The sequence below is a fragment of the Mastomys coucha genome, unplaced genomic scaffold (genome assembly GCF_008632895.1).
Source record: "Mastomys coucha isolate ucsf_1 unplaced genomic scaffold, UCSF_Mcou_1 pScaffold1, whole genome shotgun sequence".
Lineage (NCBI taxonomy): Eukaryota > Metazoa > Chordata > Mammalia > Rodentia > Muridae > Mastomys > Mastomys coucha.
The window spans coordinates 29,030,181-29,050,947 of NW_022196891.1; the positions used below are offsets into that span (position 1 = coordinate 29,030,181).

The 20,767-nt window shown below is 51.1% G+C and overlaps 1 protein-coding gene across 14 annotated transcripts in view; it reads right to left on the minus strand.

Moving 5' to 3' along the window:
* Nucleotides 1-20,767, minus strand: part of Nfasc (neurofascin) — a 180,239-nt gene continuing 159,472 nt past the window's right edge. For 8 of the 14 annotated variants that reach the window (XM_031382393.1, XM_031382366.1, XM_031382407.1 and 5 more), the window contains 6 exons: nt 18,591-18,833; nt 15,092-15,208; nt 13,696-13,848; nt 6,802-6,933; nt 4,113-4,182; nt 1-723 (listed from right to left, as the gene is read on the minus strand). In XM_031382393.1, coding sequence (XP_031238253.1) covers nt 492-723; nt 4,113-4,182; nt 6,802-6,933; nt 13,696-13,848; nt 15,092-15,208; nt 18,591-18,833 — 947 coding nt within the window. In that variant the 3' untranslated portion in view covers nt 1-491. The remainder of the gene's footprint in view (nt 724-4,112; nt 4,183-6,801; nt 6,934-13,695; nt 13,849-15,091; nt 15,209-18,590; nt 18,834-20,767) is intronic. The other 6 variants (XM_031382452.1, XM_031382439.1, XM_031382438.1 and 3 more) reach the window with 3 other exon arrangements.

A 20,767-nucleotide genomic window follows, 5' to 3' on the forward strand; every position in this document is an offset into this window, starting at 1 on the left:
CCATCTTTTCATTTCCTTGGGGAGAGCCCACTTATTCTTTTTCCAGGGACTTTTTTTTTCTTTTCCAAAAGTAAAAAGTAAAAGAAAACGGAGACAATGACTTGGAAGGAGAAGATGCACAAAGCAAGAGAGAGAGAGAGAGAGAGAGAGAGAGAGAGAATGAAAATATTGTAAGCAATAGAAACGAATGAGCGTGAGCTGAGATCAAGGGTGGCCATTGTGGTGGGACACTCAGGGTGGCCGTGAGACAGGGCAAGGGACTAGGGCTCCCTCCAATGAGCGTAGCTCTAGCTTTCCCATCTAATGGCACCCAAGGGTAATGGGGCATTGCTAGGAGGGGGTTGTGGATAGCTGGGTTCTCACAGCTTGGCAGACCCCCATGTTGTACCCTTGTCCCTGAAGGTAGTTGTGGCTTTGTGGTAGGTCTGCAGCTGCTTCATCTCCCCTCTCCCCTCCTACTTGTAAAGTAGTGCTGTGCCTGGGATGCTCTGTCAGGCCAGGGAATAGATGGCATTGACTGGCGACGTGGCCTCTGAGCTCTCATTGCCCTCCGTCTCCTCCTTGTCCTTTTTGACAGTGTACTGGCCGATAAAGGAGCCATCTTCATTGAACTGGCCCTCACCACCTTCACCGTAGTCCACCAGGCTGTCATCACTCTCCTGCTGCTTGATGGTGCCATCCAGAGATGTCTGGCTGCCCTGCAGGGGCTTGTTGTCCTCATCACTGGCCAGAGAGAGACAGAGTCAGGCCCAGACTGGTCAGCACAGCTCAAACCAGGTGGGGTGGGATAGAGCCACTGGCTTCCTACCAAGAGCACAGTGCGGGAGGATTGCACTGGAGACTTGGAGACTCTCCAGTGTTTACCCTCCCTTGCCCAGCAGGCTCTACAAAAGGGGAACTGAGGCACCGAGAGGATAAGCATCTTCCCCAGGGTAAATGGCCTACTGGGGAAGGTCAGGGACTAGAGAGCGCACTTCTAAACTCCTTGTCTGAGGTCCTTTCCTTGAGACAGTTGGCAGCTGTCTGTGGTAGGAGCAAGCAGTTGGCCATCTTCTGAGAAGCAGAGCGCCCAGCTTGTGAGACATGTGGCAAGAATTCAGAGGCTCTGGTTCTCAGGAGTCTCACCCTTGGCTTGGTGATCTGACTATAATCTGTCTGTCTCAGAGGAGCGGAAGATGGAGCACCTGTGGCCTGTGATATGGGACAAGACCCTGCTCTTGGCAAGAGGTAACTGCCCTAAGGAAACCGGCCCTGCCTCTCCACTTCCATCTCAGCACTACTTGCCCAGGCAGAGCAATGCTAATACTCTCGGCCCAGCAAGTGAAAGAGTTGGGGGTGGGAGGGAGGAACTCGCAGAGAAGCGTGTGAGGCCTGATAATTTGAGAAGACACTAGCAAGGCTCAAAGGATCCTATTAGCCCCTTCTAGACCCTGCCCTTAAGGCCCTCCTGGGGAACAAGAGCTCAGGGCCTTGGAGATACAGTGGCACTGGCCTGCAAGAACAGATGCCCAGTCCATACATCAGCTATATATGCTCTTTAGCATATGAAGGGCTGCTCCACCAAGCTGGTGCTATTTCCTCCTGGTGATACCGGTTACATTTCACAGGCTCCCAGGTAGGAAACAGCTGTGGGCCAGCAGTGGAGGTCTAGAGGTCTGCAGAAGGAACCACAGTGGCTTTAGGTAGTCTGAATCGATACACTACACCCTCTACAGTCCTAGCCAACAGTCCTTCCTGGGTAAACTGCCATTTTAACAGTGTGTTGGAACAGCAGCCTTGGGCTACCAGGAAGGGGCCTTAGATGAAGCTGGAGCTGAACATAAACAGATGGGAGAGACAGACTGCCAGGCAGTTGGCTAGACCGGGTACTCTTTCATTCAAATCTCCTTAGTTAGGCAAGGCCTATTTCTTGTAGACCAAGGTCCTTTTCCCCTCAGGAACCCCCCCCCCCCCAAATGTGCTGAGAGCTGAGTCTCTGGCTCTGTAGAGCTGTCTCTGCCTATGGTACATTTAGCTGAAGTCCTTGGATCCTGTATATGAATCCTCTTAGACTACCAAATGTGATGTTCATGCTCTGCAGTGGCATGTGGGGTGAACACGCACCCCTTTTCCTCGCTAGGACCAAAGCATTAGCGTTGCTCTGCCCGGGCAAGCAATTGCTGAGACGGCAGCGGAAGTCTGTCTCCTTGGGATGCTCGCTTCCTGTCAACAGCAGAGACTTGTCCTGCAGTCACAGGCCACTGGTGCTCCATCTCCTCGATGGATGGGTTATAGCCAGGTCGCAAAGCCGCTGGCTCTTACCTGCTCTAGGCTGAGTGACTGTGACCTACGTCCATGCATGGTCTATCCTTGTGCTCTGACAGCAGGTCCACAGGAAGGACAGTGAAGCTAGTGGGTCTTCAGGACTGAGCTGAGTGTGTGCAGGAAGTGCAACTCTCTGCCAACGGTCCGATTCTTACTGCCAGGCTCCGCCCCCTCTGTGCCACACTGCAGGGTATGAGCGATGCTGGCGGATCTAAGAGGACTCCTGTACTGGGTGCAGGAACTTCAGCTGAATGCACATGTGGCCAGAGCAAGCTCAGCCTAGTCAGAAGCTTTGGCACGGGGGTGAGGGTCGGGGGGAGCTCTAGAGGGGAAAGGGACCTTGGTCTACAGTGGTTCTCAGCCTTCCCAATGCTGCGATTCTTTAACACAGTTCCTCGTGTTGAGGTGACTCCCAACCCTAAAATTATTTTCATTGCTACTCCACAACTGTAATTTTGCTACTGTTATGAATGGTAATGTAAATATTGGTATTTTCCTATGATCTTAGGTGCCCCCCCTGTGACAGGGTTGTTCAACCCCCTTTACCCTGCAAAGGGTTGCAGCCTACAGGTTGAGAACGGCTGGTCTAGAAGAACAAGACTTTCCTCAGACGGCTGGAATGAAAGAGTATCTGGTCTAGCCAACTGTCTGGCTGTCTGGCCCGCCAGAGACCCCCAAGGTCCAGGAGGACAGACACTTGGGGAAGAGGCAGGGACTCATGAGAAAGGTACCCAGCAACAAAGCCAAGGGCAGAGTAGGAGACCCCACTCCTTGCCCCCAGGCACATTTCCTTAGAAGTGTAGATCTCCGGACTTTCTAATTTTAACCTTTCCCTAGTAGGACTCCTCGACTTATTCAATGCAGGCCATAGGAGCAGAGTCCACAGAGCCGAAGCTGGCCCGGAGGGCAAGCGAGGTACAGACAGACAGTGTGTCCTGTCCTTGATTTCACTGGGCTGTGCCACAAGGGTACCGAGGAAAAAGCCCACGGCCTTTTCACTGAGAGCCCAAGGAAGCTCTCAGCCCACGGGGAGGCTGGACCCTGCCTGCCAGGTGATCCCAGGACAGCCAGACAGAGGCTCTCCCAGGGATGTCAGGCTGGATGGTCAGCTGCAGGCATAAGCTGCCAGGTGGCTTCTGGGCAGGCAGAAGCTCTCTGCCCATGGGCCTGGTGGTGTGTGCCAGGCTCCTGAGGAGCAGGTGGCAGAGGTTCAGAAGGAAGAGAGGTCAGAGGATGATGGGGTGAACTATGCCTAGAGTTAGGAGGGTCGTGGTGGGGACGGAGGGTTGTGATATATTTTCTCCTATCTCGAACGGTCTTGGATGAGATTCTCTGACCCATTCCTGAGCTCAGAACATACTGGCCATCCTGGTACGCATCAGATCTGAGAGGAAGCACGGGCGTAGGACAGAAGTACCAGCTGGCAGCCTAGCCCCAGCTCCTTCAGCTCTGCCACTAGCTCACAGGGTGGTGAGCCTTCTGGGGTCATTCATTATCTTGGGGGTTAGGAGTGGGATGCTGGCTGGGAGGAGGCCTGATGGTCGAGCTCACTTCACAGAAATGGGGCTTAGGCTTCATTTTGACTGCAAGAAGTGGAAAGACTCAAATTGGAAGTCCTGTTCAGTAGAGGGTTCATGGGCCTCTCTGCCTCTCTGGGAACGTACACTCAGCCGCCTCCGCAGAGGTAAAAGCAACAGTCCAGTGGGCAGGAGGTCATGTGGATGCAGCGGTTCTGCAGCTGCGGTGAAGGAGCTGCTCCAGGGCAGGAAGGGCCAGAACCAGGGGAGGAGAGGAAGGAGATCACCCACCTATAGTCAAATGAGCCATCTTCTTCTTTGGGGTCTTCAGGGCCCAAGGGGACATCCTTCTTTTCTCGCACTGGTTGGTAAGAGAAAGGAAGGCAGACAGGACGATGAAAAGGAATGCCTCTGTTCGCTACAATGTTTCTAAACACACAACCCAGTGATAGCCCTGGGGGCTGGAGAGGTGGCTCAATGGTTAGGAGCCGCTTGTCCATTGCACCCATGTAAAAAGTCGGGTGTTGTTGTGTGTGCCTATAACTCTGGAGCTGTGGTGTGTGTGTGTGTGTGTGTGTGTGTGTGTGTGACTAGCCTAGCTCCAGTGGCTCAGTGAGAGACCCTATCTCAAAGTAATAAGGCAGAGAAATGCTAGCATAGGTCAGTCAGTCCCTTCTTTGGGCCTTTGTGTATAAGTGCATGCACCCACATACAACACCCCACACACATTACAGACCCCCCCCACACACACATCAGCTTGGAGCTCAGTGACAAGCTTCTTTTTAACAAAGCGTTATTAATGCCCCCAGGCTCAATGAGTTGCTAAGCTGATTCTGCCTCCTTCACACCCCATAGGTTCTTTACACCTCAGCTGACAGACCTCTCAGCTCCCTGTCATTGCTTTTTGAAGTTGCCCCAATATACGTCAGAGAAACCATCGGCTCCTCTGCCAAAGGCAGATATGCCCTTGTTCAGCCCTTTCTCACGTTTGCCCTGCATTATAATTATCTTTATATATATTTCCTCACTGGTGACAGAATCTAGGTAGCTAGCTTTCTCCTTCAGAATAGAGGACTGTGTTTCTCCAAAGCTCCGAGCAGAGCACTTGGAAGGGAGGCTGTTTCCTAGGCCTCTGGGATGAAGGTGCTTGCCTGTAAGCTTCTCTCTCTCTCTTTTTTTGTTTTGTTTTGTTTTGTTTTTTCGAGACAGGGTTTCTCTGTATAGCCCCGGCTGTCCTGGAACTCACTCTGTAGACAAGGCTGGCCTCGAACTCAGAGATCTGCCTGCCTCTGCCTCCCAAGTGCTGCTGGGATTAAAAGTGTGCACCACACTGCCCGGCCATAAGCCTCTCTTGTTAGCATCCTCTCTTGCCTTATTTGGCCTCTGGGATGATGGCATAACCAAGGCCCATCCTGCTATGGTGTGGTTGGTCCTTCAGAGCTAGCTGTAATGTTGAAGACAGACATCTTTCCCCCTGTACTGAGCCTCTAGCACAATACAGGGCTTTTTTTTTTTTTTTTTGGTGCAGGTATGGGATAATCAACCCATTTGAGAGGCAAGAACAGTCCACAGAATTAATAGCTGCAGAAGATCGAAGCCTGATTCCTGGGTTGTCCGTCTGTCTTCTGACTGTATGAGCTACTTACCCCAAAGCTAGAGGGAAGGGGGGAAGGGTCGGGAGAACTTTCTAGGCTGGGGCATTTTCTGGGAGTGTAAAGGCAGGCTCTAAGTTTATCTGCTGGGCTCCTCAGGGGTTCAGGTCCCCCTGACTCACTAAGTACCTCCATGTCTGGGCCTCTACCCAGCTGTGACTTTCTCTCTTGCAGAAGAAACATCTAAATATAGCAAAACAAAGTGAAAGAATTCACTGCTCACCGAAGGAATTAAATTCACACCCCTCTCACTGGGCAGAGGCATAGCGTCAGGACCTGTGGGTCTGTGGGTACTGCTCAGGGAAAAGAATAAAATCAGGGCTGGAGACATGGCTCAGCGGTTAAGAGCACTGACTGCTCTCCCAGAGGTCCTGAGTTCAAATCCCAGCAACCACATGGTAGCTCACAACCATCTGTAATGGGATCTGACGCCCTCTTCTGGTGTGTCTGAAGAAAGCAATAGTGTACTCAAATACATAAAATAGATAAATCTTAAAAAAAAAAAAAAAAAAAAAAACAACAAAAAAAACCCGAATAAAATCGATCTTCCCCCCTCCTACTCCCTTCATGTTGAGTTTGCCTATCTCTCCTCCCCCGCCAGGAGAAAGAACATCTCACGAATGTGTCTGGTGCTGGGGCTCTAGGGCAGGGGCATGGCTACTCTCGGGTTATCCTGTCTCCTGTCATTTTACCTGCCTTGTCACAGCCAGATGGCTCTCTTTGCCCATTTTGGGGGAAAAAAAGATCACTATTTTCTGACATGGCAATGGGAGAGCTCCTTGCCTTGATACGGAAGGCTCTTGAGGCACGGGGGACATGTTTCTGTGGGTATTTAAGGAGGAGTCAGGGTGCTGTTGCCTGCCTTAGCCAGAGCTGCTGAGTCTGTGATGATGGGCACCCAGACAAGCCTCAGCAGGGTGTGGCCACCATTCAGATTCTCTCTTGCTTATGCTGCTTTTGTTTCGCTCCCCTGCTCTCCATGTTGAACATGGCCACCTCACTTCCCTGCCACCCTGCCACAGGGTCTTAATGACTCTCAGGCTGAAGAAAGCCCCTCTGCCGAGCAGACAGGAACTAAGTCAAGGGAAGACCAGCCATCTCAGTAGGAGCTGAGTTCTGTCCACGACTCTCTGGAGCTGTCTTAGACTGCACCATCCATCCTTCTGGGGTAAATATAACTAACGCGATTGCTTGCTGGCAGCTTCCAGGAAAGACCAGCTATGCCACAGGCCTGAAGTTCTAAGCCTAAAAGAGCAGAGATCGGAGCCTGGATATGGCGGACGGCTGGTGATTCCCTGGAGGGCCTGACCACCTGCCCCGCATCTCACCTGGGTACTTGCCACCGCGACTCCTCTTGATGAAGCAGACGATGAGCAGGATCAGCACCAGAAGGGCAATGGCACACATGAGCCCGATGAACCAGCCCTGGGTGGCGATGTCTGCCTGGTTGTTGGTGTAAGCTGGCAGGGAGGGTAGGAAGCAAACATGAGCCATTGCTCGGGGAATGGGCGAGGAGGGGTAGGGAAGGCACACAGCTCTTGTGCAGCTTTGCCCTAGAACCCACTGCTACCTCCTAGCGGCCCTCTGGCCCAAGCCACTCTGCTCGGAGGACAAAAGAAAACAGTAAAGAAGCCAAGGGTCAAAAGATCAGAAAAGAGGCAAAGAAAAGGGGTGCGAGGAGCAGAGAAGCAGGAGTTTGAGCAGCCCTGTAGGATGGAGATGTTTACTAAAGAGGAGGCACGGCATTCCTACAGAATGCGTGCACAGGCCACAGCCTGGTGGGACTGAACGATGCTGAGAGAGGACACACTGCCTAACTGTGTTGGGGGACACCTTGTGGGCACAGCCTCTTTGTCCATCGGGCTTTGGCAATGGGTCCTGGGCCAGATGGAGGTTCAGGTGGCTCTGTGCCTTGTCAAGTCTCCCCAGCTGGGCTGTGTGCTTTCAATGACACCAAGTCAAGCCCAGGTACCCAGGTCAGGCAGGTGGTGATGCTCTGGTCCTGCACTTTCAGGTCACCCCACAGGGGTGCTCTTGGTGGGCTGTGACAAGCCAACTTGCCTTCTCTTCTGTCCATGCCTGGGGGTCATCTCACAGATCCCTTTGTGGTCTGAAGGGAATACACGTGGGTCTAAAACAGGAGCCCAAGAGTTCTTTGAAAGTGTCCATGATGTCCGGAGGCTGGGGTTTGGATTAATGGGAGTGTGCTATATACCCACTCGCCCTTCATTCTGTGGACTAGAGGACGAAAGGGATACTGGCCGAAACACAGCCTTTCATGGGAACTGAGATTCAAGAAGGGAAGGATCCGAGGAATGGGACATGTCCAGGGAAGCCCAGAAGAGAACTACGACAGCCCATGGAGTGAGTCACAGCACTAAGCTGCTTCCGAGGAAGCATGCTGGACCTGGGACATCCTGTGTCCTTGCTCCTGGGTCCATTTTACCCTTTTCCCATACAGGATGCCAAAATGGTTTCGTAAGTCTTTTCAGGGCCAAGCTGAAGACATCACACCAGAAAGGCTCTCTCAATAAACAGGAAGGAGTGACAAGCAGGGCCTCCGTGGCGCCCCAGCTGCAAAGTAGCTGAGTCCACAAGAGATGAGGCTGTTAACACCCTGAACTGGGTGTGCAGTGGCAAAAAGACCTGTTTCCATCCCTGTTTTTGTTTGGAGTACCTCACACAGGGACCCCAGTCCCCATGAGATATTTAAATACTTCCTTGCTTCAACCCTTCAGAACTCCTGATTGCTATGAGAGAAAACCCTACATTCCTCATCCAATCAGGCAGGCTCTGTCAGAGAGCTGGCCGTATCACCTCTAGCTGAGCATCGCCCTCCAGCCACTGACTTGCATTCCCGCCTCTGGACCTTCGTACCAGGTGCTCTCTAGTGAAAAGGAGCAGCGATTCTCTCGGGAACGATGTCACCGCTTAGCTCCTGTCCCAGAACTAGAGGAAGACAGACCCATCCCATCATGTCCCCGCATCATTTTGCTGAACTTTGCTGCCCAGGGTCCAGCAATCCTGTTATTCCTCTCTCTTGCCCTCCAGACTCTGCACCCCTCCCCTGGACCTGGGGAATCCCAAACCCACACAGCCTCTGCAGCTGTCCCTTCCTTATGTGTCAAAGGTCTTTCCTTTCCTTTTCCCCCAGAGTTTAAGTGGGATGCAGCTTGGGCCTGGCAAGTACAGGTCCCAATGACTCTTGCTCTGGTCTAGAATCATTCTCTTCCCATAAAAGACCCATGAACTCCCAGTAGGTTCTATTTCCTCCTCTTTTCTTTCTTCTTTCTGTGTCTTTTTTTTTCTTTTCTTTTTTTGAGACAGGGTTTCTCTGTATAGCCCTGGCTGTCCTGAATCTCACTCTGTAGACCAGGCTGGCCTCGAACTCATAGATCCTCCTACTTCTGTCTCCCAAGTGCTGGGATTAAAGGTGTGGGCCACCACTGCCCGGCTTCTTTCTGTGTCTTAAAAGACAAACCTGAAGGAATGCAGCAGACCTTCTGAGACAACCCTGTGCTGTTCAGGGGGACTTGTCATCTCTCAGGGGCTCCCGGTCCTGCCCGGTCTGCTCCTTGATCGCAGGATGCTGACTCAGCTTGTTCTAATCACCAGGTCTCAGCTACCATTGTGAGTGAGCTACCCTCTCCTACTCCTGCCCCATCCCCCATCCCCGAATTTGACCTCAGGCAAGTCTTGACTTCTGGTTGGCAATCCTTTTAATCATCTCCGCATCCACAGCCAACTCCACAGCTGTGAGTCCATCACTCTTCCCCGACCCCTTGGCCTGAATTTCCATGCACGCTCCACATCTAAGGGCTGTTGCCAACCCCTCCTACACAACTCTGACACTTGACGTGCAGCACTCATGCATTTTAGTACCTACAGGTGCAGTGAGGTTAGTGTTACCACTCCCGTATATTCTCTAATTTCCTGCCGTGTGGAATCACGCCTGTCTGGCCTTCCTCATGCCTCCTTCCCACCCTATCTAAGACTCCAGATTGTCATCTTTCCTTCTGACTACTTTTCACAGTCTCCCTTCCCTCCAGAACCTCTGATCGCTCCAACTTACACCTTCTCTGGCCTAAGCCCTCACTCTCTCTATTCCACACAAGTTAATGTTTAATTGTTCTCTGCCCTGGTTTCCAGCTATGCTGTTCCAAGTCTTGGAGAACAGGGTGTCTTTGAACTAGGACTCAGCATAATGCTAATCCCGTAACAAGTGGCCAGTGACTACTTACGGATGAATACATTGACCTAGTCCTAATGTAAGAAAGATAACCTGGGACCCCACTCTTGGTTCTCCTCACACCAGCCAGTGGCCACATGGATGCTCCTGCCTATGTGCCATGCCTGGGCGGTGGGTGATGGGTTACGTCACTTGGGTTTGGACGGCGGTACCCACGTTTTTGCAGAGACGTTGGTTTGCATCTCAGCAAAGACCCGTTTGCACCCCCATCTTCCTTGTGTTTGTTCTGACACTCTGGCAGTCAGCTCCACGACATGCCCTTGGGCTTCAGAAAGAAGATCGTGATGCCTGGGGAAAGCGGTGACAGGGGCAGTTTAGAGAGCAAAGGTGGCATTCCGCTCCTGACAGTCAGGACCAGGCGAGGTTGAAATGGAGCTTCAGACTTGATTGGGGGAGGGGAGTAAGAAATAAAAGATTCCTGTGAACTTCAGACACAAAACCAAGTGAGGTCAACTGACCCCACCTTCCTCCAGAGTGAGTGAATTTCCCAAGAACAGAAAACAAGAGAGTGATAGAATGATCTCAGCTTACGCTGGGAGGAAGTCATTTTCACAAGGCTCCGGAGTCATTCTGCTTGACCACCAATGCCACACTCAATTGATCTGCTAAACTGGCACTCGGGGTCTAATGCTACAGCCTTCAAAGATGGCAAAGACGCCATTTATATTCCCCAACTCTGACTGGATATGACAGCAGCTGTTCTTAATTCTGCATTGGGCCTGGCAAGCACAGGTCCCAAAGCCTCTTGCTCTGGTCTAGAAGCATTCTCCTTCAAGCTGTCTAAGCCATACCTGAAGCCAAGTTCTCCCAATCCCAGCCAGAATAACTGTCTTGTTCCACCGAATTATTCTGTATACTGAACTGTCACACAATAAGACAGCCTTCCTATGGCCAGGCAATGTGTTTTGAGACCAGGATGGAGTACACAGATCAATAACGTCCTCAGTCTGGTTTTGTCTGTGCCTTATATTGTCTGAGCCTGTAGTCACCTCTGTCGCTTTAACCCTGGGTAGCACTGAAATCACATTTGCATCAATCTTGCTGTAGATTCCCAAGTCGTATCAAGTGTTAGGCACGGTTGTAGAGGCAGCTGGCAACTTGGGTAAAATGTATCTGTCTGAAGTTGTCTACCATCCTGTGAATGATCGCTGACAACCTCATTTTATTCAAATTCAAACATGAAAGAGTTATTCTAGGGGCTTTGGCACCAATCCCAATTTGGGACAGATGTTAATTTTACATATCCCTGAAAGTTCATCCAACCACACTCTGACCTATTTAAAAAAAAAATATGAAATTCACTTGCTAACCAGACAGTTCATCTGGCTCCCATGCCTGGCTGTAGGAATCTGGTTTGGCCCTAGACAACATCACTGATGGTCATTCTAGAAGTCGATGAACAAATAACATAACAGTGATGAACTTTCTTCAACACAACATGAACACAACTGTTCTCTCTCAAGTACCATGTCACCCTTCTCCATACACACCCTGTCTCATCCTGCAGTCCCTTTGACCTCCCTGAGTTTTGGGAAGCCCGATGCTTGATTTCTGCTTCTGCCAGCCTCTCACCCCAGCAGTGAAGCATTGACTGTTAGAATCTAGGGTCCTATATCTGTAGCCTGTCACCGTTCTAGCTTCAGAAGCTTTAATAAGGGGGGTGATTACGTTCCCAGTGGGATCTTTCTGGTGAGGGTTAGAAAGCCTGTTCACATTCCCAGAAGTCCCTTCTCTTTCCTTCCTGAATCACTAAGTCTGTCATCTTTCGACTAAAGCGATGGCCTGCGGTTGTCAAAAGGACCTGTGGTCAGCGCCCAGATATGTTCATGAAAGCTTTGCTTCGATGAAACCCAAAGATCTGGGTGTTTGTGTGGGCTTGCCTCTGGAGTCCACCTACAGGAAATTGCTTTTGACACATATTTACAGGCACACACAGACTTCAGACAGTGAAAATATCCCCACCCCCACTCCTGTGGACTGTACACAGGAATTTCTGGCTGGCCTAAGAGGAAGCAAATAACCTGAACTCAGAGACAAGTTACTGAGCCTGGATGTTCCCAGCTCGCCCGAGAAGGGGTCTGATGAGACTTGCTAACACTATATATGTTTCTGTGGCTCTTTTTTTTTTTTAATTTACTTATTATATGTAAGTACACCGTAGCTGTCTTCAGACAGCTTCAGAATAGGGTGTCAGATCTTGTTACAGATGGTTGTGAGCCACCATGTGGTTGCTGGGATTTGAACTCAGGACCTTCCGAAGAGCAGTCGGTGCTCTTAACCACTGAGCCATCTCTTCAGCCCATTTCTGTGGCTCTTAAAGCTGGCAAGCAGACTGGGCCTCTCCAGATCCAGCCCAGAGAAAGAAAAATAGGTATTGAAGATGACATTCAGAAGCAACTGTCAAGCCATTATTACTGTCCCCCTCTTTATACTGCATGCTTTATACTTGAAACAGATTAGGCCAACCTCAAAGGCAAGGTCTGGCCCCTTTCTCTCTGGCTTTCTTTCTCTCCAGGTCTTAGCCACATTGCCAAGGGGGACAAAGCTCTGAAAATAGGCAGTGCTGGCTTTCCCTTAATCTCTAGAATGGAGTTTTATTCTCGGGTGTCATCTTTGATTCTTGCCCACGAGCTAGACTCAGGCTTGTAAAGAAATAAATCAAATACATCCAAAAGCTTGGGATTCCCAACTCAGTCAGGGTCCAGCTACCTGTTCTGCTTGGTCAGCTGTCTAGATGGCTTCTCATGAAACACAATGGCCTGGTTGCTCACTCAGACATCCTGCCTGAGTGGGCCTGGCTCTTTTTAAGCAAGGAGCTGCACCTTCAAATTTTGTAGCCTGGAAATGTGTGGGACTGGTAGAGGCACTAGGAGGGACCAGGCTAGAAGAACTAGGGTGGGTCAGAGATGCAGATGGACAGTGACTCCCTAGATACAAGCTACCGGCATCAGCCTCATGTGGCTTGGTGAGGGAACAGTAATGAATATTCAAGTCAACATTTAGAAATTCAGATAAATCATTGTGGGGTCCCCCCATCCTGTGCAGCTAATAACCCGCATCTGACAAGACCATCCCTAGAGGGACGGCTGATCCTTTTCTCTCTTAATCCCTTTCCCCACATTCGGCCCCTTCGCCCCAGGGCTTAGACTATAGGTGACTTGGCTGTGTCTGTCTGATTTGAAAGATACACCCAAACCCAAACACTCACAGACAAGCAAGGGCCTCTGTGGTTTTCAGATTCCCGGCTACCCCCACCAGCAGAGAAAATTCTAAACCTGGTCTCTCCAGAGCCCTAGGCAGCCTAGCCATTCGATATAATGAAGATGCTTCTCTAACCGGGCTGAAGCTCCTACAGAGCCAGACGGTTGTCCTACCCCTAGCATGATTGAAAAAAAAAAACAACAAAAACTAAAAGCCAAAACCACTTACTATTAGGCAGGACAAACTGAGAGTGAAATTAAATAAGAATAAAACGCTGATGTTGTCATGGCAACAATGTACACACTGATCCCAGGTTTAGTTAGGAGATTTCTGAATCAAGACCCTGGGTTGGCCTCTTCCCCTCCCTCATTCTACACGGAGAAAGCAAGCTCCCAAACAGGGGGTGGGGCACAGTGCACAAATCTCCAGCAGTCCCCAACCCCCCTCCCCACACTGACCAAGTCTGTGCATGCACTGAGAGCTCTTTTGTTGCACACATGGTGGAGGGGACTAAGCATTCCCTGTCCTCATTATTCAGTCTTTTGTTTCCCCTGATCCCCCCACTCTGCCCCTGACTCAGATCCTGGCTTGCTCTCCACTGGGCATGCACACCTGACTGCTTCTGACTTCCTGCTGGTCAGAGACACGCCATGCAAGGCAAGGAATGGGGGTGGAGATGAGACCTGTTTCCAAGAAGAGACAAGCAGGAAGCTGGGGATGAGGATGAGATGCCCATGCTTGCAGGGGATGGCAAGGCCAGATCCCCTCTCACCTGTACTGGTCATAAAGGTGATGACGGTACTGCTGATGCCCTCGTTGTCCCGGGAATACACCCGCAACGTGTACGTCATCCCGGGAAAGAGGTCTGTCAGCTGTATAGGCTGGGCCTGGGCCTTAACAGGGACAGTTTTTTTCGTATGGTTGCCTGGGGAACAGAAACCTAGGTCAGCTTACCACCAGGCACCAGGAGCTGGAGAGAGTGTTTAGGTCCCTGTTTATCTGTCAGAGGCAGAGGGGTGGGAAAACGGGGCTAAGGCACCCCGGGTCCAGTCTACCACACAGAACTGGCAGCTTCAGCATGCAGCTCTCACTCTCATGATGTCTCCCCCTGACATCTTCCTTCCTTGACACGCACGGTCTTAGCACTAAGCCTATGGAGATTGTTGGCTGCCTCGGCCTTGAAGCGTGTCAGCTGCCCTGGCTGTGATTCACTTTCTGAGTGAGAGCTTTCTGGGAGGGCCAGCATGCTGGTTAGTATGCCACATGGTTAGTATCTCACATGGAGGTGGCTTTCACTCCACTCTTGGGTTCTTCTCAAACTCTCTGCCGTATTGCAAGTTGGCATCTCAGACAAAGTGTCTACATCTCCGGGTTGCGGGAGGGAATGGTGGTTGCGGGAAGCTGAAAACCTACATAGGGACTCAAGATCCTGAGGCTCTAAAGCCCTCCTCCGACCACAAAACCTAGTGCCAGGTTTTCATCTCCTAAGAGCTCTTGGGAGAAGGAATAACCCGGCTGTGTTTTCAGGCTGGCGTATTGGCTTCATCGCTCTTGCCCATGTGAGAGAGGTGTGGGCTTCACCCCGCAGGACCAGGGGGCCCTGCCTTAGAGAGGGCAGATCTTTGGAACACGTTCTGCGGTCCATTCAGTCTTTTGATCCCAAGTTCTGATAGAGAGCAAGGGTCACGGTGAACCCACCGGCTGTCTGGTCTGTGACTGCTGCTTTCCACTAGTCTGTGCTCTGAGAGTATCTGAAGCTCTGAGAGTATCTGAAGAGTATCTGTGGCCTGGACAATATAGCAGAGCCAGCAGAACACCCTGGGTCTCAGTCAGATCAACACAGAAACGAGACCGGGCTCACTTTAAGGATACTCAGCATCCTTATTCTGGGTAAGAAAGGACACAGGTCACAGTCCACACAGATCCTCCCCAACACACGGAACTCGAGGCCTTTGCTAATGGCTTCAGAGGTCCCTCCCCTGCTCGAGGCTGTTCCTTCCACCTCCGCTATCTCTGGTAGGGATGGATTTCATGAGGCTAAAATGAAGCCAGGCTAAAAAGGCTTCTAAGCCTGAGGGAGTTCAACAGGGTCTCCTTAATGGGCATCTACCGCTACCCACCGGCGCTGCGCCGCTGCCGCCACCCCCACCCCACATAGCAATGCTTACTGTCGATGTACTCAACCACAAAGTCAGTTCCAGGCCTGAAATTGTGCTTCCAGGTGATGTTGGCCCATTTACTGTTGGGGAGCACTGTGACGTTCCAAATGGACTGCTCGTCGGGGGCTGGCAGACGGGTTAGAAGAGGAGTTAGTGGTGAGGACAGAGGCGGCATGGGAGACTCAGAGAGGCACATCCATATACAAGCATCCTCTCACTCACACCCAGAGTCTGCTGGGAAAGGGAGGAGTCAGGAAAGGCTGTGCACTCGGCCCAACAGAGCTATACAGGCTGCAGTCTTGATAGCCAGGCCAAGGGTAGCCTACCCAGGGCTGAGCAGGAGCAGCCTGGGGACCTGTCTGCATGAGAAGGGGATCAGTGAACTGTCTCTCCCGCCTCACTAGATGGGAACAACATAGGAACAAGATAGGCTTCGGGTCATACCACTTATTCCCATTTTGGAATCCTTGCCTTAGATTGGAACCGAGCAAGGAAAGAGGTAAAAAGAAACAAGTCCTATGGTCAGGATGCCAGCAGACAGGGAGAGCAGGTTTTCCGGCTCCAACCGGAAAGAAAGGGGTTGCTTTTGAGAAATGAAGCAGATGCGCTTTGGGGTGTGGCTCAGTAGCAGTGTGCTTGCTGGGCACGTGGGTTCCACACCCAGCACCACCAAAAATCGAGGAAGAACGACTAGCAGCCAGGATGGGACTAAATACAGGCAAACTCTCCTGGCTTCCTGAAGCTGGAGAATACTAATCCAGACAGGTACCTTGGATCTGAGACCCTCTCTCTGATCAATGAGAGCCTGGATGGCCTGTACCATGAGGCCTAGAACTTCAGGGTTCAGTCAGAGTTGACATCCCAGATAGGACCAAAAGATGATGAGCTTTCCTTGGTACCCAAACCTTCGTGTTCTCTATACTGGGACCCTGCTTGTCGGCTTCCCAGCCATACAGCCACTGAGGCTTGAACTCCTCACAACAAAGAGGGCATTAATTATCAAGCTCCTGGGGGCTGAGAACTACTTTATCAAAGCCACAGAGCTGTCTGAAACCATAGCCCCGGATCCAGGAGAATGGCCGCAGCCTCCCAATGCAAGAGTCCCAGAAGTCTGATTACCGCATTTCCCAGCAAAGATTTAGCAACAGAGGACTAGGCGGGATGCTTGTAGTTCAAAGGCTTTACAAGCTTGGCTCCTGTATATTTAATTAGAATGCAAGGGGGCACTGTCACCAACTTAGTTGTCAAACATAAATGAATAGAGTGCATTGACAGTGCATTTATTCATTATCTATCCGACATGTGACGGAGTCTGCAGGGCTGAGGAAGTGATAAAAGATTTTCTGATTTTCACTTCAAAGAAGTGTTTTTTTCCCTACTGCAATCCTGTCAGGTTGCCCCAGGTGAACACAGTGTATGTCAAGTGAGGGGGTGAGAAAGACTCCACTAATGGTGGCAGCAGCAGGCCTGCAGCCTGGGCGGGAGGCAGACAGGCTACTTTTCTGCTCCATGTTCCATCTTGATCACACTGTCTCCTCTCCTGATTCCCTCTCCTTGGAAGTTCAAGGCTCTTGTAGCAGTAATGGAGTTGCTTAGCTCCGCTTTGGACGTCTTCCTTGCTCCTTAGCCCATGACTCTGTACAATAATAGCATTTGCATCTACACTAAACGGTATGACCCCCAAGGTAATACTGAGTCAAATCTGATGATGCCCTCAAAGGCAATGAGGTTCGGGATGTTCTTAGGAGAGGCCAAGCAGAGGCTGGAAAGATGGCAGTGACAGAAACGCTTGTCGAGCAAGCCTGTCAAACCGAGTTAGGATCCCCAAAGCACAAACAGAAGCTGAATACAGAAACACAAGGGTCTGTTATCACAGACCAGGAGACCCGAGGCTGAAAGAAGACAAATGTGAAGCTTGCAGGCCCAGTGTGTAGAGCAGCAAACCATGAGAGACCGTCTCAAATTAGATGGAAAGCCAGCACCAACACTTAAGGCTGTTCTCTGTCATGTATGTACCTCTATTCGCACCTGCTAACATGCACACACACATTATATACACAGAGAAAAGAAAAACCCAAGCAATGGGAGACCAAGATGATTTTGAGGCGGGAACCACACAGAAGGGCCAGAATGATGACTGCTAATGAACTGGGGTGTTCAAAAGGGAGGGGCCAAGAAGGTAAACTCTGAGGGACCGTGAAGTCAAAAGGAGGCCATGATTAGCATGCATTATTCCACTGGCTCAAAAGAGACAAAGGATAGATACCCTGCAGAAGGAAAAGTTACGAATCATTTCATGTTATGGTAGAAGACGAGATGACGGTGAAATTTCATTTAAAAGATTCCCTGGAAGCTAAGGTTCTTCCCAGTTGTCCCCGAGCTCTCCATCAGGCTGGGGCTGAGGCCAGGCCCTCTGCAGCTTCAGACACCTGGGCTGTGAGTCATGGGGTCAGTCCTGCCTGCTGTAAGAATGATGTTTCTAGGTCAGGAGCTGCCAGGGAGCGAGATTCATTGTTTCTGGATTCTTGGCTCACATCTGTGAATCGAAGCCCTTTAAGGATTCAAAAAGACCAGCTCTGGTGAAAATCCCTCACTACACTCTAGAGGACAGTGAACCACACCCCCAAGCCACTGACAGCAGCATTTGATGGCTTGGAAGGCTTCACCTGAGTTGACTTTGCCCCTAACCTCCATGTTTACATTCCAGTATTCTCCAGGAATGGGAGCATTCTGGGTACTTCCTGGAAGTCTGCTATTTTTATAGCTGCCCCAGGGCTCAGGAACTTAGAGACCCTCTACTCTGTGTTAATACAAGGTTGGTGCTTAGGATTCAGAAATGGTTGGATTCTCCAACGATCTTTTCGTGCTCAAAGAGCAGGGCTGTAGAGCACAGGGGTCCTAGAGCCATCCCTAGAACTCCCGCAGTTCCTCCTCCAGGTATATGTTTTAGGAACGGACAGAAAAGCAGTGGAGCATCGTTAGCATCATGGCATGACCTGGGAACACCATTTCCTGCTCGCTCTAACTTCTAAAAAGAAATACCTGCAAGGAGTCCTTGGGGGCAGGGGTGCAAGGAAGGGGCAGGGGTTCCGAAACCAGAGCCGCATGGGACAGCAGCCACTCCCTGCTCCTCCTTCTGGCCTCTGTCCCTTGAGGTGGACAGACATGGTATAGCCAGAAGCTCTTTTGGGCAGGCACACAGCCATTAGAACCTTTCCCTCTCACCACTTCGCTTCCTGGGTACCCATCCCTGGCCAACTACTTGGCATATGTTTGGGATTCTCTCTGAAAAGCCTGGTGCCCCGTGGTAGATCTGATTAGCATTAAGGAGTGCTGTGTGGGTGAATGACCACCCATGTGTGCTCTGGGCAGGGACTCTGGGCCTAGTTTGCAAAGTAAAGCATGGCAGGGCTGGTAAACACCACCCTGAAGCCCATCGCTTGGCCAGGGAAGTCTGGGTTTGTCTGGAGAAGCTGGGAAGTGGGCTCAGAGGGGCAGTACACAATACCGGTTTCGTGAATGGTGGTAGTGGGAGGACTCTCCGTGGTGGTGGTGGTGGTGGTGGTGGTGGTGGCAGCGGCGGCAGTGGTTGTTGTAGTAGTTGTGGCAATGGTGGTGGCGACAGTAGTAGGTACGACGGTTGGGATGATGGGAACTGTTGTGGCTTCACTGGTGGCAGCAAGGGCAGTAGCATCAGTACTGCTCACAAGGCCTGTGGTACCCACGGTAGTCGGGGGCAACGTGGGAGGAGCTGAGAGGGAAGTGTGAAACAACCGAGTCTGGTTGGTCTGGTAGCACGCGGCTAGCACATCCGGCCCCCACGTGCAAGGCAGGCAGCCCAGTGGCGAGATGGGCTCAGAAGACAGAAGCCTCCCCAAGCATCCGCACTGGTCCAGGACCCCAGCAACCAACATACAGCCATGGGAGAGGAAGAGAATGAAGCTGGTGTGTGGTTCATTTTCTTCTCATGGTCTGTGTAGCTTGAAGCACCCAGCATGCATTCAACCAGGGACCAGGATAGTGGTCAAAGGACACACACTGGACCATTTGAACCCCAGGGATGGCACAAACTGTGTAGACCACATACCACCTACAAAGTCTCAGAAATACCAGGTGGGTCCAGCCCTGGAGCCTCAGCTCAGGGGAATGGTGGGCGGGAGGCTGGGCTCTGTCCTCCAGGGACTCAGAGCAGACAGCCACTCCCAGTTCTTCACTCTAAAGTCGTCCCACCCTCACCATCTCTGTGGTTTCCACTCCCCTCCCCCACCTCTCCCTTCTTTGCCTACTGATGGCTCCCACCATCTCCAACCTGAACTTCTTGCCTTTCTGTCTAGAAACTGTCCACAGACCCCAAGTCCTTCCTGTTCTTATTTGAACCTAGTATGGATGACAGTGTGGCCTGTGATGAGCAACCGTAGCCACAAAAAGGCACACAAATTGCAGGGTAAAGGAGCCTGGTGCCAGGCTTGGCTTCCTCTCTGTGGACATCTCCATCGGGCTCAGCCAGGCTCTTATCTGGGCTGACTTGCTCCCACTCCTCCACCTCCATCTAAAGCGGACTCTTCATGTTAGTTGGCCCTGGTGCCTAGTCCACAAATGCGACCACCTTTTCAACGTGTTCTTCTATTGAACGGACAGGGAAGCTAGTGAGGGCCTTCTCCTTGTTCTCCAGTTCAGTCTTTGTTGGGACTAATAGTGTGAGGATGACCAGGCAAACGAGAGAGAGAGCAGAGCGGTCTCTCTCGCCACATCACTGCTAATGATCTGAGCCATGTCTACCTTCCGGTGTTGGCGGCTGGCAGAGACTGAGGCATAAACAGTAACCCTAACTTCTGAGAAATAGTGACATGCCACTCTGCTTCAAATCTCCTGAGACCCTGAAAAATAATATCCCCTGTGTCTCCCATCCTTACAGAAGAGGGCAAGGCCTGGGATGGAAGGCAAAGAACTTTCCCCAGGAGAATCAGGCTCCTGAGCCTAAGACGTTTCAACCAGAATGTGACTGACTTCACTTCCATAGGCCTCCGATGTTATAAGCCCTATAGGGAAGATGGGTGCATTTCCAAGGTTTCTGAAGCATCCCTACGTGTAAAAGCAGAGCTATTACTGAGCCGTCAGTGTTGGGGTTAGATGACCATCCATTATATCTCAGAGAATCCAAGGGAAGTCCAAAGTCAATAACAGTGTATTCCCCAAACCCCAGGCATTCTCAGGCATCAAGAATACCAGGAGGACCTGGTAGGGCGGGGCAGGGAGCAGACGAGAAGCCTCCCTGTCATAGTTTTTTCCAGGGTTCAAACCCAAGGTAGCCCTAGGCCAGAGAGTCATCTTAGTGCTCTTAGCACTCAGCATGAAGGAATTGGCTTATCCTATCCACCAACATGCCCGTGGAAGCATGAATTCACAAGCAGAAATGCAGAGAAATTATGAGGTGAAGCTCGGCTGTCATGGGGCTGGATCTGTATTCACCGTGACTGTAACCACAAGTGAAGACACAGGAAGAGGTTCTGTCCCTCTGTGCAAGATAGTTCTCACTTAGTTCTTTATGAATAATGCATTTTCTAGTACTTTCTGGAAGATGACAGGTTCACAAGGTCCTCTTTTCTGTGACTATTTAAACGGTGTCACGAGAAAATCCTCCTTGTAACTTGGGTCCCTGCCCCACCCTGTCTTATAGCCCAGGAA